This window comes from Cannabis sativa, chromosome 1 (assembly GCF_029168945.1).
Source record: "Cannabis sativa cultivar Pink pepper isolate KNU-18-1 chromosome 1, ASM2916894v1, whole genome shotgun sequence".
NCBI classification, from domain to species: Eukaryota; Viridiplantae; Streptophyta; class Magnoliopsida; order Rosales; family Cannabaceae; genus Cannabis; species Cannabis sativa.
In genome coordinates this window covers 43667264-43684062 of record NC_083601.1, presented here as the reverse complement: position 1 = coordinate 43684062, position 16799 = coordinate 43667264, and the positions used below count along the sequence as shown (strand labels likewise).

At 34.3% G+C, this 16799-nt stretch overlaps 1 protein-coding gene across 1 annotated transcript; it reads left to right on the top strand.

Annotated features, from left to right (window-relative positions):
* The first annotated feature begins 2449 nt into the window (after nucleotides 1-2449).
* LOC115707265 (sister chromatid cohesion protein PDS5 homolog A) lies at nucleotides 2450-15788 on the top strand. The gene is made up of 34 exons (XM_030635175.2): nucleotides 2450-2759; nucleotides 3652-3855; nucleotides 3953-4134; nucleotides 4563-4689; nucleotides 4833-5051; nucleotides 5382-5598; nucleotides 5679-5824; nucleotides 5926-6080; nucleotides 6361-6510; nucleotides 6625-6673; nucleotides 6758-6949; nucleotides 7592-7774; nucleotides 8178-8332; nucleotides 8419-8545; nucleotides 8684-8833; nucleotides 8927-8980; nucleotides 9131-9267; nucleotides 9373-9490; nucleotides 9630-9764; nucleotides 9852-10048; nucleotides 10209-10365; nucleotides 10568-10714; nucleotides 10952-11032; nucleotides 11156-11593; nucleotides 11672-11812; nucleotides 11890-11985; nucleotides 12696-12775; nucleotides 13250-13301; nucleotides 13419-13505; nucleotides 13616-13653; nucleotides 13831-13890; nucleotides 13976-14130; nucleotides 14314-15107; nucleotides 15220-15788. Exons 1-34 carry the CDS (start codon nucleotides 2667-2669, stop codon nucleotides 15268-15270), a joined length of 5367 nt encoding a protein of 1788 aa, XP_030491035.2. The 5' UTR covers nucleotides 2450-2666; the 3' UTR covers nucleotides 15271-15788.
* The last annotated feature ends 1011 nt before the right edge of the window (nucleotides 15789-16799 follow it).

The window sequence follows — 16799 nt, the reverse complement described above, 5'->3', positions numbered from 1 at the left end:
TGGTGAATCCTTGCAAGGTGCTCTACCAATCTATCAGTTCCAATTTGGCAATTATTCTCTCTAAGATGCTCTTCTACAATACCCAAAGCCAACCATGTACCCGTGCAAGAAGTGCTAATCCACATGGCCCAGAACTTAAAAAGGCTCAATATATTACTTTTCAATTTTTTTTTAACCAAGCATTCTATCATGCCAACTTAAAAAAAAAAAAGCAATATAATTTTTTTCCTTACTTAACGCCCTCTTAATTTTTTTTCCATGATATTTGATAATTAAACAGTGGATAGAATGTAGATATCTTGAAGCTGTATCGAAAATAATAACAATTTTAATAAAATTATTTGAATTTTCGGGTGCTTAATTATGTAACAATATTATTTGTAATTTATAATTTTTTTTGTTAGGGGCTTACTTTTTAAAATTAGAATAAGACCTCTAAAATATTTGTGACGACCCTGACAACAGGGGCGGAGGTATGTAGCCACCAAAGGTGGCCTTGGCCCCCCACACCCAAATATGAATATATGAATATGTATTATTTTATTATTTTTATTATATATATAATTATTTCTTATTTTGCGTAAATTTTTTATTATTCTTTATTTATTATTAAATTTCAATAAGTAATATATACACTTAATATATATATTTAGAAAATTATATAATACACCATTTAAAAAGAATGTACCGATACATCTTTATCTGTTTTGGTATTCGAAATAATTTTTTAGTTAATTTTTTTTTTATAATTATGTACGTTATAGTTATTTAAGGTATCCTACAAAATTTTAAAAAATTTAAAAAAATTTAACACGCCGAAAATAGGATTCAAATATTGTGTTGCACACGTGACTATTTTATTTTATACACGTGTGAAATAGACTGTTTGAACACTACTTTCTATATTATAAATTATTTAAATTTCTCAAAATAACGTACACGGATATAAAAAAAAATCGGACTAATTTTTTTTTCTGGATGCTGAAACAGCTAGAGGGTGCATCAGTGCATCCCTTTTAAGGGTCTGCATTATAGAAGCACCCTATATTTTTTTTCTTTTTTTAGAAAAATGAAAACTAAAATATTAAGGAAAAAAATATCAAAATACCTACCTAATAAAATTAATATAAGGTTTAGTATAAATTCACTTATAAATGAATTTCGCAATATGCTAAAGAGACATTCCATGTATTTTAATTTTAATTATTAGTTTAATAATATATTTTAAAATATTTATTACTTAAAGTTTACTATAATTTTGGCCCCCCTTAACATATACTCCTGGCTCCGCCCTTAACATATACTCCTGGCTCCGCCCCTGCCTGACAATACTCACTTGGTGAGACTCAAAGTTTTTCTATTTGTGTATCAATTTTCTGAGATGATGATGATTGTATCAGTGATCTAATATTGCTTAATCTTGATGTTACCATGAGCCTCTAGTTATACTAGAGAAGAATATTATAATCCCATTATTAAACATTGGTGATAATGAATGATTTAATCGGACTACGGTCCTCGTAATTTTTTTCCACATTGAGTTTCTACGAAAAAATTTTGGTGTCTCACTTTTATGCATGTTTTGTGTATTTTCTATTGCTTGTGGTACTTTGCTTGATATTTTATATTGTTTATTGTGATGTTTGATAAGTATCACATTTTTAACATACAAAGAGGAAAAGTATTGTGATTAATTGCAATAGATTTTCCCAACAAGTGGTATCAGAGTCGTATCTCAAAATTAATCATGTGAATGAATCATCAGGATGCCAAACAAAAGAGATGAGCCTCGGTAATCTCACGATAGGATTTGTGGATGTGCTCTGGTAGACAAGACGGTGTGCTTTGGAAGAGATGGCTTGAGAAAAGAGCAAGAACTCTCGAGGTAGAGTGGATGTATAGAGAATCGTTTGAGGGGAGGCAAGATGGTCCTTTGTTTGAGGATAAATTTTTTGGGTGTGCAGCTAAAGTCCCACATTGTCTAAAAATAAAAAATATCATGGGTATATAAAAATGTACAATATTTCCATTAAATGAGATCTTTTGGAAATGTGCCTAAAAACAAATTTAGTGAAAATACAAATTGCTAAGAGAGATAACATTAGATTTGGAAAAATTGATAAATTAGTAGTTGATACTTAATTTAACCCAAATTTCCAATTACTATTTCATATGTTTCCAAGTTTAATCATTTATTTCACATCAATTTTGTTAAAAATTAAAAAATTGATCAAATTAGGGAATTTTTTTCATAGTTTTTTGATATAATCTTATAATACCGCGTTGAGTAGTGTTTTTTTTGAATAAAATTTTATGAAAGGTGTATAAGTGAAATTGTTTTGAATGTAAAGCGGTCACAATTGGAAATAAAGTGAAAAAGTAGGATAAAAGAGCAAAAGTTCGGAATATCACTAACAAAACTCGGGTTTTATACTTATGTGAAGTGTGTGTGTAACTTGGTGCAAATTTCGTTTTGTTGTTCGAAAAAGCCCCTTCGCCAAAGACAGAAACTCATAGAGAAGAAAAGAAAACAGAGAGAGAGAGAGAGAGAAAACCCATCTGTTCTCCCTCGCGAGGCGTGACCTTCAAACTTCTCAACCCTTGCGGACCAGATGAGAGAGCTGTAACGCTCTGAAACGGCACAATCTTTTACCTCTACGAAGAAAATGGCTCTGAAGCTCGAGCAGCAACTCAAGGAGTTGGGATCCAAACTCGAGACCCTTCCGCCTACCAAAGACGCTCTTGTCAAGCTCTTAAAGGTTCGCATTTTTTTCATTAATTTGAAAATTTGCTTCGTTTTCACGGTTTTCAGCGAGTAAATTTGAAAAATTTGTTCTTCTTCGTTGAGAATTCATGCCCTCATGCGGTAGTTATTTCAGTTATATTTTTTCTTCCTGCTGTTCCTTTGAAAACTTATTGGAAACGAATTAAGGAAGGTGTTTGCAAGTTACGTTTCTTTGCTACGAGTTTTTCTAAATTTATTTGCTTTTTTTAAATACTAGTGAAATACTGTAATTTTCAGCTCCATTGTGTAACAGAAGTAGTTGAATTAGGGTTTAGTAAGGAATTTTTTTGTTTTTATAGCGTTAAACTTTGAAATTTCTGAAGATATAAGTTTTTAATTCAATTTAATTCTGTGAGGTTGGGGCGGGAGTGTTTCGCGAGTTTAGGGATTTGAATTTTGTGAAATTGGATGTTTGGTCAAAATTTATTCGAACTAGGATTGTATATTTGGTACTTTTCACATTGCCAATTTTGCATGTTTAATTTTTCTCTAGAAAAAGAAAAACATTTTTGAAACACGTCTATACGTGAATACCAAAATTTTATGATTTTAGATTAGAAATTTTAAGTTCTGATGTTAAAATTGTGGTTTCGCATTGCATTAGTTAAAATTTTCAGGATAATACTTTCATTTCACTTCTAGTGTTTCACATAAATGTAGAGTTTAACACAGAAAATTGTGTTAGTGATTTTCTTTGAATTTCTTATAAATGTTAGAAAGACCGTAAAAATGAATTGGTTTCATGATATATACAGCAATGATGTTTAAACTTGTGAGACATTCGTGTTTCCTCTGTAAAGCTAGGATCTTGGATTGATTTTTGGCTACTCCTAAAGTTTTGCCTTTTATTTTATTTTGGACTGCAGCAAGCTGCAACATGCCTGTCTGAGTTGGATCAATCACCATCTGCATCCATCTTAGAGTCGATGCAGCCTTTCATCAATGAAGTTGTTAAACCTGAGCTGCTTAAGCATCAAGATAGGGATGTGAAACTTTTAGTTGCTACAAGCATATGTGAGATAACACGAATTACAGCACCTGAAGCTCCTTACAGCGATGATGTTCTAAAGGTGCTTTTTTCATTGGCTATCAATCATGCATTTAGTGACTAATTATCATACATATGGTTTTCAAATATTGCCTATTGTAAGCTGGATCCTTTTGCAGGATATCTTTCAATTGATTGTTGGTACTTTTGGTGGATTACGTGACACAAGTGGTCCATCATTTGGTAGAAGGGTTGTCATTTTGGAGACTCTTGCAAAATATAGATCATGCGTTGTAATGTTGGATCTTGAATGCGATGATCTGGTGAATGAAATGTTCAGTACATTTTTGGCTGTTGCCAGGTTTGTTTCATTGCAATATTGATTTGTCTCAGTTATTTGTTCCGATAGCTATTTGAAACTTATTCCTGCAAAAGCTTCTGGTTCACATCCTTCTTAGTAATTGTTTATGTATGACATATTATACAGGCCCATTGTTTGGTCATTTGATATTTTTTCCCCTCCCCTTTTGTGAAGCAAGCTTAATAAGTTGTTTATATATTTGTAAGTTGAAATGTTGCAAGAATACTACTTTAGAATGACTGAAGTAAACCATGTAAAAGAGGTCTATTAGATAAGATCTGTTGAAATGGATGCTTCTATGTTTCCTTTGAATTGGGATATCTGTTGCTGGCTTTATCAAATGGATTAATTGTAACACAATTTTGACCTTTCTCTCAATCTTAATAATTGCTTTAATTATAAGTTATTTCATCTTCTTGTGTATGCAGTGATGATCATCCAGACAGTGTTATTTCATCAATGGAGACAATTATGGTTGTTCTATTAGAGGAGAGTGAGGATGTTCGAGACGATCTTTTGTTTATTATATTATCTGTGTTGGGCCGTGGTAAAAATGTGAGCATGTCTTCTCTACTCTAGCATAAATAATTTATGTATGATTGACATACTACTGGTACTGATATGTCGTGTAGCCATTTACTGAGGTTTTCCAGCCTTTTTTCTCTTCTTCAATTAACTTAGTAAACTTTCAATTCCAGGATGTTAGTATGGCTGCAAGGAAGCTTGCTATGAATGTTATAGAAAAATGTGCTGTAAAACTTGAAGCTGGAATCAAGCAGTTCCTTATATCATCAATGTCGGGAGATAGTAAATCAGTGAAGTGTCAGATTGATCACCATGAAGTTATTTATGATGTTTACCGTTGTGCACCACAGATCTTAACTGGAGTTGCCCCATACTTAACTGGAGAACTATTGGTAATCCAGTGGTTTGCATTTCTTTCTTCTTTTTCGTACAGATGGAATTTTATGATTTGTTTGTGGTCGCAGAATCTCTTGTGTTGATTATAGTTTCTATTTTCCATATGTTAGAAGAATGTGTGCAATTAAAGTTTCTCTTATTCTGAATTAGAGTTTGTCAGTAGAAAGCAAATCACCTTGTTTTATCTCCGGGCTAACATTGCTCTTGGGATGACTTATATGCTGTCATAAATCTTCAGCAAGCATGTTCATATCTTTGTATCAGCCATTGGAGAATTTTGAAATTTTGGCCAATAGTTTCTCAGTGAAATTTTTCAAAATTTGCAGACTGACCAGCTAGATACTCGCCTAAAGGCGGTTGGCTTAGTTGGAGACCTATTTGCACTACCTGGCTCTGTTATCTCTGAAGCTTTTCAGCCAATCTTTTCAGAATTTTTGAAGAGGTTGACAGACAGAAATGTTACAGTGAGAATGTCTGTCGTTGAACATGTGAAGAGTTGTCTACTGTCAAATACTTCCAGGACTGAAGCACCTGAAATAATTTGTAAGTGCATTGAATTGCTGCAATGTAAAATTCACCTGTGTACACCCATCCTGATGTATTATTGGGTTTTTATTTCCTAGCTGCCCTCTGTGACCGACTCTTAGACTTTGATGAAAATGTAAGGAAGCAAGTTGTTGCCGTTATTTGTGACGTAGCCTGCTATGCTTTAAGTTCCACTCTACTTGAAACAGTGAAACTTGTTGCTGAACGTCTTCGAGACAAATCTGTAAATATGCTTTCCCCTTTTCATCTATACTTGTTATCATCTGAATTTCAAAATCTCCATCTGACAGATTCATATTACTTTTCCCCCTCCTTACTCTACAGTTGCTTGTTAAAAAGTATACCTTGGAGAGGCTGGCCGAGATTTACAGGGTCTGTTGCATGATTAGTACTGAATCTGCAGATGCTTCAATTAAGTCTGATGAGTTTGATTGGATACCTGGAAAGATTTTAAGATGTTTCTATGACAAAGATTTCAGGTAAAGCCTAAGGTTTCAGAGTTCACAGGATCAACATTACTCAACTCTCTTCTTTTTTGAATTATTGTGTTGTGGTACATAAATATCAACATTGATAGGTAGATGTTTATCCATTGTATTTTTTTAAATACAACTGTGAAATTAATTTGCTCAGGAACTTTTAGTGATCTTTGGTTATAATGAATCTTCAGAAGTAATCATGGAAGTATTTACCATTGTCTCTGCATTTTCTAATTTTTAAATTATTAGAATTCATATTTTTAAATAATTGAAACTGCAGATCTGATACAATTGAGTCTGTTATTTGCGAATCGCTGTTCCCAACTAAGTTTTCGATCAAAGATAAAGTTCGGCATTGGGCAAGAGTCTTTTCAGGATTTGATAAAGTTGAGGTGAAGGCTCTTGAGAAGATAATGGAGCAGAAGCAAAGGTATTGTAAATTCTAGTTTCACCTGGCTGCGACTTGGATAAACCGCACAGACTTCTTGTTTGACTCTTGATGAAATGCAAACTAATTTCCAGGGGGTTCATTTTTGGATTGCAGGTTACAGCAAGAGATGCAGAGGTATCTGTCTCTCAGGCAGATGTATCAGGTTAGCAAAATGTTAAAGTTGAAAAATAGGGATTAATTGTGGAAATGAAATGAACAATGGAATTTTAACAATGATCAAATGCAGGATGGTGATGGTCCTGAGATCCAAAAAAAAGTTCTGTTTTGCTTCCGTGTAATGTCACGTTCGTTTGCTGATCCTGCCAAGGCTGAAGAGAATTTTCAAATTCTTGATCAGTTGAAAGATGCTAAAATCTGGAAGATTCTTACTAGTCTTGTTGATCCGAATACTAGCTTTCATCAAGCTTGTACTTATCGGGTGAGAATGATCTATTGATGATGCAACTTTTTAAGAGTACATTACATTCAGCCATTCAATTAGCTAGTAGTAAGGTCTTCAATGTGAGGTCCTTGACCATTTAGAATGATATTGATGAATGCTTTTAGATTTCAGAATTGCATACTTATTAAAAGAAAAAATCTTTTACCAAAATCTGACTGACTACCAATTGATTCCTTTTCACTGCTGTATCATTCTTGTCTTGTTGGTCGGTCCTTTTTATTCACATGTTGCCATGCAAAAGTGTCTACCACTGTCATGAACACCTTTTCCCAGAAATCTCTCAACAACCCTCAGCTTTTTATATCTGTTTCCGACCTCTGAAAACTGGAATGTGAACTCTTGTATAGAATTTTATCAATTGAGAGACTGGGGTAGGTACCAAGTCCTACAATCACCACCAACAGAGTGGCTGTTTGATTATTTTTTTTTTTCAAAAAAAGATAGTTAAGATTGGAATTTGGTTTGTAATTTCAAGTAGTTTCACATTTTCAAAAATTGAAGGGGTGCCAAGTCCATTTCTATCTCTTGAACCCGCTTTCTACTTTTCATTGGAAGATATTGAAAGACCCATATGCTGTAGCTATTAATGACTTTTGTTGTTTTCATATTTAATTTCAGGAAGAATTACTTAGGATTCTTGGCGAGCAGCATCGGTTATATGATTTCCTTAGCACTCTTTCTGTGAAGATTTCTTATCTACTTTTCAACAAGGAACATGTGAAGGAACTTCTTCTGGAGGTTGCTGCTCAAAAATTGGCAGGGAATTCATTATATACATCATCGTGTATGAATATACTGGTGGTAAGAGTATATCCTTCATGTGTTTCAAGTTATTTTTTTCTGCCTTTAGAAATGTTCACAATATTTGCTTGTAGTATTTCATAATATCGTTCATGCATATCGTATGTTAGTTGTGTACTGTCTTTTTCCTCAATATGCTTTCTCTGTGTGAAATGTTTCCTCTGTCCACTGATCAGCAATTAATGTGCCATATTTTTTCTTTATTCTAATTGTTATCTTATGTTGGGTTGTTTATGTTTGTTGTGTGTTAAAATATATTAAAACAGTTCAACTTGGAATTTTATTTTCTTTATTTTCATTAATTTTATTTATACCAGAAGAACTTTTTGGTAAAATTATCTGTAAAATTTAAGTCTTACATATGGTTCTCAAGTGTTCAAAATATTCTATGACTATTTTTCAGATTCTTGCACGCTTCAGCCCAATGCTACTGAGTGGGGCAGAAGAAGAATTAATAAGCTTTCTTAAAGATGGTGATGAAATTATAACAGAAGGTGTTTTGCATATCTTGGCAAAGGCTGGTGGTATTATCCGCGAACAACTAGCCGTATCGACAAGGTGCAATTCGAAAGGATGTCTTGCATGCTCATGGATTAATATATATTAACTTAGTATAGTGCTTATATGTTACTATTTACTTGCAGTTCCATAGATCTTTTGTTAGAGAGGCTATGTTTAGAAGGGAGTCGAAGGCAGGCAAAGTATGCTGTACATGCCCTTGCAGCGATTACAAAGGATGATGGACTTAAGTCACTTTCTGTTCTTTACAAGGTGTATTTTATTTTAAATATTATACTTTTTATATATTTTTTGCGTCTATAATTATATCATCACTTTTACTTGGTTTTAACTTCCTTTGTGCACGATTAGTATTAACATTTGTAAGACATGGTGTTTTTCAATGTTCAGAGGCTTGTGGGCATGCTGGAGGAGAAGACTCATTTGCCTTCTGTGCTGCAATCCCTGGGTTGCATAGCTCAGACTGCGATGCCTGTTTTTGAGACCAGAGAGAGTGAAATTGAAGAATTTATAATAAATAAGATTTTAAAATGCAATAACGTATGACTGCTTAGTTTTATTGGACTTACTATATCTCCATGTATGATGTTCTTATAAATAGATCTCATTCATTCTCTTGCTGCACTCTTGCAGAAGACAGAAGGTGGAACATCTTGGGATGAAAGAAGCGAGCTATGTTTGTTAAAGGTTGAAAGTTTGGCTGTTTTAAATGTTTGAACATAAAAAAGTCAACATAGACATGGCTTTGCACTGTAACCCTCTATTGTGAGGTTATCTTTTCATGAAGTTTATTATCCTATTACACCTTTATATTTTTTCTCCTCATTTTGGCTACAGATATATGGTATTAAAACACTGGTCAAAAGCTACTTGCCTGTTAAAGATGCAAATGTTCGGCCTGGCATTGATGGTCTCCTCGAAATTTTGAGGAATATACTTTTATTTGGAGAAATGTCAAAAGATATAGGATCAAGGTACTTATATGACTAAATCCCCTCTTTTTTTAGGACGAATAATTTCTTCCATATTATCGCATGACGAGAAGCTTAAAACTTTAATGAACATGTTGGTCTGTACAGTTCAGTGGACAAGGCCCATTTTCGACTTGCCGCTGCAAAGGCAATCCTTCGTCTGTCAAAGTTCTGGGATCATAAAATCCCTCTTGATGTGTTCCACTTAACCTTGAGGATATCTGAGGTGTGGCCCTGAAGATTTTTCTTAGTACTGTGATTTAGTTGTCATTTTATGATTTAGATAGCTCCTTTGCTGGCTTTTTCTTGTATTTACAAATAACAAGCTGGACACAGGTACTTATTTGTTTTATTTTGGTTCATAGATTAATTTCCCCGAAGCTAAGAGCCTGTTTTTAAGTAAAGTTCATCAGTACATAAAGGATCGGATTTTGGATGGAAAATATGCTTGTGCGTTGTTGTTTAATATTTTTGGATCCACACCATCAGAGTTCCAGGAGGTATTTGCTCTATTCTTGCTTGGTTTGAAGTAGATTATTCATGCCAGTGCCTTCGTGGTTGAGTTTTGTTCCTCATTGAATTTACAGGAGAAGCAGAACCTGGCAGACATTATCCAAATGTATCACCAAACGAAGGCACGACAACTCTCTATCCAGAGTGATGCAAATTCCTTGACTGCTTATCCCGAATACATTCTCGCATACTTGGTTCATGTGCTTGCTCATCATTCATGTCCAAATATTGACGAATGCAAGGATGTCAAAGCTTATGAATTATTATACAGGTAGATCGTTTTCAAATTTGTTTTTTCATTTACGATATCATCTCATAATGTAGGCTACGTATAATGTTGAAAATTTACTTAGCTAAGACTTGACAGTACTGAAATGTGTTATATCGTATCATCCAACATAAGTTACGAATTTTGGTTTTGTAATTTTCAGGCAGTTGTACTTGATTATTTCTATGCTGGTGCATAGAGATGAAGATGTTAAATCTGAAGCGAGTAACGACATGTTGAAAGAAACCATTCTTGCAACAATCTCTATATTTCAAAGTATCAAACGATCTGAAGATATAGTCGATACAGCAAAGTCAAAGGTTGGTAATAGAGATCTCACATCCATAGTGATTGTTATTTCCAGTTACTATGAGCACAATCGGCTAAACTGCCACCACCCAACCATGAAAAAAGTGTAAAGATAAACGAAATTTAAAATTGTAGAATAGATTGTAAAACTGTGAGCTTATGCTTTTTTAAATGTATACTTTTAATTTTTTTTGTTTGAATTGATTTTATTAGAATTCACATGCAATTTGTGACCTGGGATTGTCAATTACCAAGCGCTTAGCCCCAAAGGAATATGATACCCAAGACTCGACCACATCTGTCCCCCTGCCTCCAATGATGTATAAACCATACGAAAAGAAAGAAGGGGATGATTCCGTGGTTAGTAATATTCTCATTATATTTAGTTTTCTGTATTGTAAAAAATGTTGATAGATTGAGGCAATTGATATTATACATATGGTATGATTACTCCTAGAAGTCATGGTTAATGAAAATCGTTTGATCCATACCTTTGATGAGTTTAGATGTTGCAGTACATGTAAATCTCCTTTACATATTCTCTTGTGCTTTTTCAATGAAATCAAACCAGATTAATGATTTGCATGTGTATGACAGGCCAGAGAAGAGCAAACGTGGCTGGCTGATGAAAGTTCCTTGAAACACTTTGAATCGCTTAAGCTGGAAACCAGTGAAACAGTATGTTACACTAACAGCATTTCAAGCTTATTATTAATATTCTGCTTATGTCTTGCAGTGTTGACTAACTTGTGATGTATTTCTTTTCCCTTATTTACTTTTATTCTTGTTTTTTTGCTACAGCTTGTTTCAGAAACTGCTGAAGATGAGAATCTTAAAGAAGGTGAAGGAGATGGAAATGAAGTACCTTTGGGGAAAATAATCAAACACTTACGATCTAAGGGTGCCAAGGCCAAAAAATCTAAAAAGGCCAAGTCTACGTTGCCTGAATCAGGGATTGCTGAAAATCAAGTTGATGTCTTAAAAATGGTGAGGGAAATAAACTTGGATAACTTGGGAAAATCTAATAAATTTGAATCAAGCAATGGTCACGAACGTTCTCCCAGCAAGATATCGACCCCTGATATACAACATAAACAGAATGAAAAAAGAAAAGCTAGTGATGAGACACCAGTTCCAGTTCCAAAACGAAGAAGATCAGCATCTGGGCAAAGTGCCTTCAGGTCACCAAGCAGCACTTTAAAGGTCTCATCTACAGATACCAGGGATGATTCACTTAAAGTAAGCGTCTACTAATTTCCATATGTTGATATTGAACCCGAGACCCTTTCTGATCCAAAACACTAAATGTGCATGCAGAGAACATTGGCTAGAAGCAACAAGTCAGATATATCAACACCACGCTTTCAAAAGAATGTTTCTTCATCAAAACTTAAAGGAAGAGGTTTGGGCTGGAGTAATGATGAGACAAATGAGGTTGGGGAAACTAGCGACCGTGAGGTAGGTTGCTTATCTTATTAATGCTTCTTTAATGCTGTTAATTGCAGATAACAATTACTCTTTCTTTGTTCCTGCAGATGGAAACTGACAGGATTGGCACAAATAATGATGCCCAGTTTTCTTCAGGGACTGTCAAGAAGCGGAAACGAAAAAGCGTTTCAGTTTTGGCAAAGGTATACCTCTTCCATACCAACATCAATTATCTCTCCTTAAATGTAACATTTGATATGATCTCCAACCTGACATGCATTATCATGTAATAATAATTAATAAAATGCTGATGTCATGGTGATAGGCTGATTGCTAATGGATGTGCAAGTAATATGCATCTATATGCTACTTATGAACCTGTTCACAATGTACTGATTCTAACTTGTACCTAGCAGTATGCCCTCAAGTCATGGTTATTATTCCTATTCATTTTAAAACTTATAGGTCAACATGCCAACGTTTATAAGAGTAAATACTTTTTAGTCTTCTTGGATTAAGTATGTATTTTGAGAATTGAGAAGTTTATAAGATCTGTAACTGGTAACTAAATCTCGTATATTTCAACTTTATTTGCCCCCAGTTTTAGCATTCTTAGCTGCATGTTGTGTGAGAATCATTGTGGATAGTTGTTCTGGTGCACTTGCTAGTGAACACCCCCTCTCTCTCTGTCTGTGTTTCTAATTCATTTCAGCACCTTGGAAAGTGTATACAACATGGTTTAGCAAGTCTATAAATACTAGCGAGCATGACTTAGGTGTATGTGTGCATGAATGTGCTTACACTTAGGCTTTGCTCATTGCTTACTTTCTTGAGTTGTTCCCTCATCAAGTTTGATTCTACAACTATGTCACTCCTCAACATATTTACTTATTTATTATTATTTTGTTTGAAGTGCAAGACTAAGGAAGGTGGAAAGGATATTGAAGACTTGATTGGCTGCAGAATAAAAGTGTGGTGGCCTTTGGATAAGGAGTAAGTTCTCTTTTGATAAACAAAAGTTGAAGGGGAGGCTTTTGATGAATTTGATTTCTGTTTATTATTTGCTTAAATTCTGTTCAGTTGGTGAAGTCAAAGTAGTTGTAGGAGTAATATAAATCTGATCAAATTGCTAATTGTTAGCAATTTATGTGAATTAGTTTTACATCTGGCTACTTTTCAGAGATAAGTTGTAGTTATAGTATTTCTCAAGGGGTCTAAGGCCAATTAATTTTGTAAACTTGTACATTTCGACCTTCTTGTGCAATGGTGTAGCTTTTGTTTTCATCAAATGAACCTGCTGTCTTATTTATTAATTTTTCCCATTGGAATTTGTGAACTTTTGCTCTTTCATATAATACTAATGGATTACGTTTTGGTAAAAGAGTTGGTTTGTTAGTTTTATTTCCATTTCTTAACCACAATGTATTGATTTAAACTTTAATTAAATATTTACTGTTACACTTGCAGATTTTATGAAGGCACTGTGAAGTCATTTGATACTACGAAAAAGAAGCATGTGGTAAGCTACACGTTCTTGCTTCCGATATCTCTTTTTGAAGATTACTAGACAGAACGTCAGGAGCCTATTTTCTCATGATTTTTCTAATTTATCTCATCTTTATATGTAACATGGAAGATATTATATGATGATGGAGATGTAGAAGTACTTCGTCTGGAGAGAGAGCGCTGGGAACTTGTTGACAATGGCCGCAAGCCTACAAAGGTCTATGATTCTGATTGTAGCATTTCTGATTTCTCTTCTTTTATTTTCTTTAATGGTAGGACTAGAAATCATGACATTATCCTTACACTGGTACTTTTCATAATCTACAGAAATCAAATTCATCAAAAGCCTCCCCTTCAAAAGACATGTAAGTTTCTCTTTCTAATGCACAATTATTCACTCTATCCTGTAGTTGGTGCTGAAGATATTTTATAATGGTTCTTTGGTGCAGTATTGATAAAATTCGTTTCTTCTGATAGACACATAAAGTATTGATTACAGTTGTTTTTTTAATGTCATCTTGTTTGTCACTTATGTCTTGCAGATCGCCTGGGAAGACTAAAAATATTGATGCTTTACGTCCGAAGAAGAGAACAACCAAGATGTGAGTAGATGCTGGACGCTCTTGTTTTGCTGTACTTTTTACATAATTTCGTATTTATAACATGGATGATGTTTCATCTTTATAGAGCTAAGGGAAAAAGAACACCAAAAAAAGCTTTGAAGCATGGAAAAAAGGGTGCGTCAAAAGGTAATCATTTGGAAACTGAAGACAAAGAGAGTTCAGATGTGTCAAATCTTGAACCGAGCAGGACATCTGAAGTTGAGGATGAAATGAACTCAGGTACAAGTGTCTTTCATTTACAGATTATGTATTTGATCATGTGTGATCTGTTTAAACTTCATTTCGTGTTGGGATGTGGAAAACTAATCAACTGCCACATGGAAAATGTTGTTTTATCTAAACTTTCACTTTCCCTTTCCTTTTTTCTGGTTCTATTTTTCATTATTTCTTTCTTATTCCTAGGTGGTTCTGAAGGGGAGCATGATGAAAAGATGGATGAAAACATGTCTGAGGAGAGAGAATCTGATATTGAAGTGAAGCCAGTGCCCAAAAGAAAACAGTTAAAAGGTAAGAAGAGGAGCCCAATTGTTAAGGAGTCTGATGAAGAGAAACCTGATACGGGAGAAAAGGTTGCTGAAGATATGGACATGAGCCAGAATAGTGATGAAGAGAAGCAACATTCAGAAGAGGACCATGAACATGACTCAAGTGATGCCTCAGGGGAGCAGGCTAAAGAGGAAGAGAAAACAGATTCTGAAGATAATCAAGTAGTGCAAGCTGAAGAGGACGAGAAAACAGATTCTGAAGATAATCAAGTAGAGCAGACTAAAGATGAAGAGAAAACAGATTCTGAAGATAATCAAGTAGAGCAGGCTAAAGAGGAAGAAAAAACAGATTCTGAAGATAATCAAGAAGAGCAGTCTAAAGAGGAAGACAAATCGGATTCGGAAGATAATCAAGAAGGGCATTCCAAAGAGGAAGAAAAAACAGAATCAGAAGATAATCAAGAAGAACAGGCTAAAGAAGAGAATACAGATTCCGAAGATAATCAAGCAGAGAAGACTAAAGAGATGGAGAGATCAGATTCTGAAGATGAGAGAACAGATTCCGATGATAATCAGCAAGAGAGGGAAGAAGAGAAATCAGATTCTGAAGATAATCAAGAGACAAATAGTCTCCCAAAGTCAAAAATACCCGATAAAGGGCCTCAAAGTTCTGTTGCTGATGACGATGAACTTTCAGACGATGAGCCTCTGGTAAATCTACTCTCTGGTGTTGAACACATTTTTATTTCTGTACCCTAATCCCAATGGTGGTTTCATATACATTTTTTTTGGGTGATTTTCTACTGACCTTCTCCTAATGCAGAGCAACTGGAAGAATCGAGTGGCAAAGAAAGTTTCAAACCGTGTCCGATAATAATGACTCTCGAGTTCGCTTGGAGAGTTGTGAAGAGGCTGATGGAGTATAAGCATCCAAGCACAGACAGTAATAAACGTAGCAAGCAGTCACCGGCAGCCCCATATGTAGATTGTAAAAATGACAGTTTAGACCCTCTCCCACGTTTAGGTAGGTTAGTGCGTGTAACAATGTTGGGACATGATTAGGTGGTAGAGAGATATAGGTTGACATATGGTTGGCGGGGACGTTGTGAATCCTTCTTCCCCGCCATTACTGATAAAATCCATCGCCTACATGTACATACAGTTTATACGTGGGGAAAGTTAGTTGTATGTTTATTCATGATTGGATTCTAACATCCATCCATCGAAGTGGTACTTTTGCCTACTTTGGTATATTGGTTGAGAGATTGTTATGCATTTTTTATCTTGGGCAATGTAGAAGAATCAAATATTGACAAACCCCAAGTATTTTTAATTTTATTTTATCTGTGAAACCCGTCACTTGGTAAACTATATTTTACTTCTTTGATCAAATTATTTCCAGGTTTATTATGTTTTGTTGACGAGAAATTTTTTAAAGACCATTTGATACCTTGGATGACAACTTGAAACCCACGTGTCGTCCTAAATCGAAAATTTGGTTTTTGACCAAGTCGAATGAGGAAGTGGAAACTGAGCCAACCTTTCTTTTTAAGAAATATTTGTTGAGAAATATTGGTAAAGGTTAAAAAAACACTTATTAGGTATCGATCGATTTGTTAGACCGATAACCGATGACGTGATAAATTTTAATCTTGTGCAATTGCAAACTCACGCTTACCATTTTGGTGTATATTTTTCAAACAATTTTAATAATTTTAACACCAATGATTACAAAATTAATAAATTAATAAATTAAAATATGAAATTTTGGTGTATATTTTTCACTAATTTTTTTTTATTTAAATTTTAAGAAAGATTAGGGTAAAAAGAAAGATTAATAATGTAAAATTATTATATTCAAAAAAAAAATAATGTAAAATTATAAATAATGTAAATTTTAATTTTTTTTTTATGGAAACCGTACTTATGACAAATAGCAAAGCAGTTAGACCTCTCGGTCATTACATAAAAGTTCTATAAGGATAGTTGAAAGCGAGGTACAACCAAACCTCTTGTCGGAGAACACACACTTAGCCACATTATGGGCGACAAAATTACAAGTTCTACTAATATAATCAAAAATATAACTAATAAACGAAGGAGAAGACTTGGTACAAAAAGTGGTATAGTTCTCAAGTGCTCAATGAGACTCATTACCATTAAGAGCATTGATAACTACCATCGAGCCATTCTCAACAATAATAAACTTGGATCCGAGCTCAAGAGCAACCGTCACCGCCAAACAGCAGGCCGCCGTTTCTCCTCATAAAGCATCAAAAAAGTTTAGCCTCAAAGTTTAAATCCGAACCACATAGGTGATTCCTTGCAACTACTGCAATGCACATGCTATCCAAACTCACTTTAACATCACAATTCAGTTTAATCCAGTCCTGAGAAGGAGGA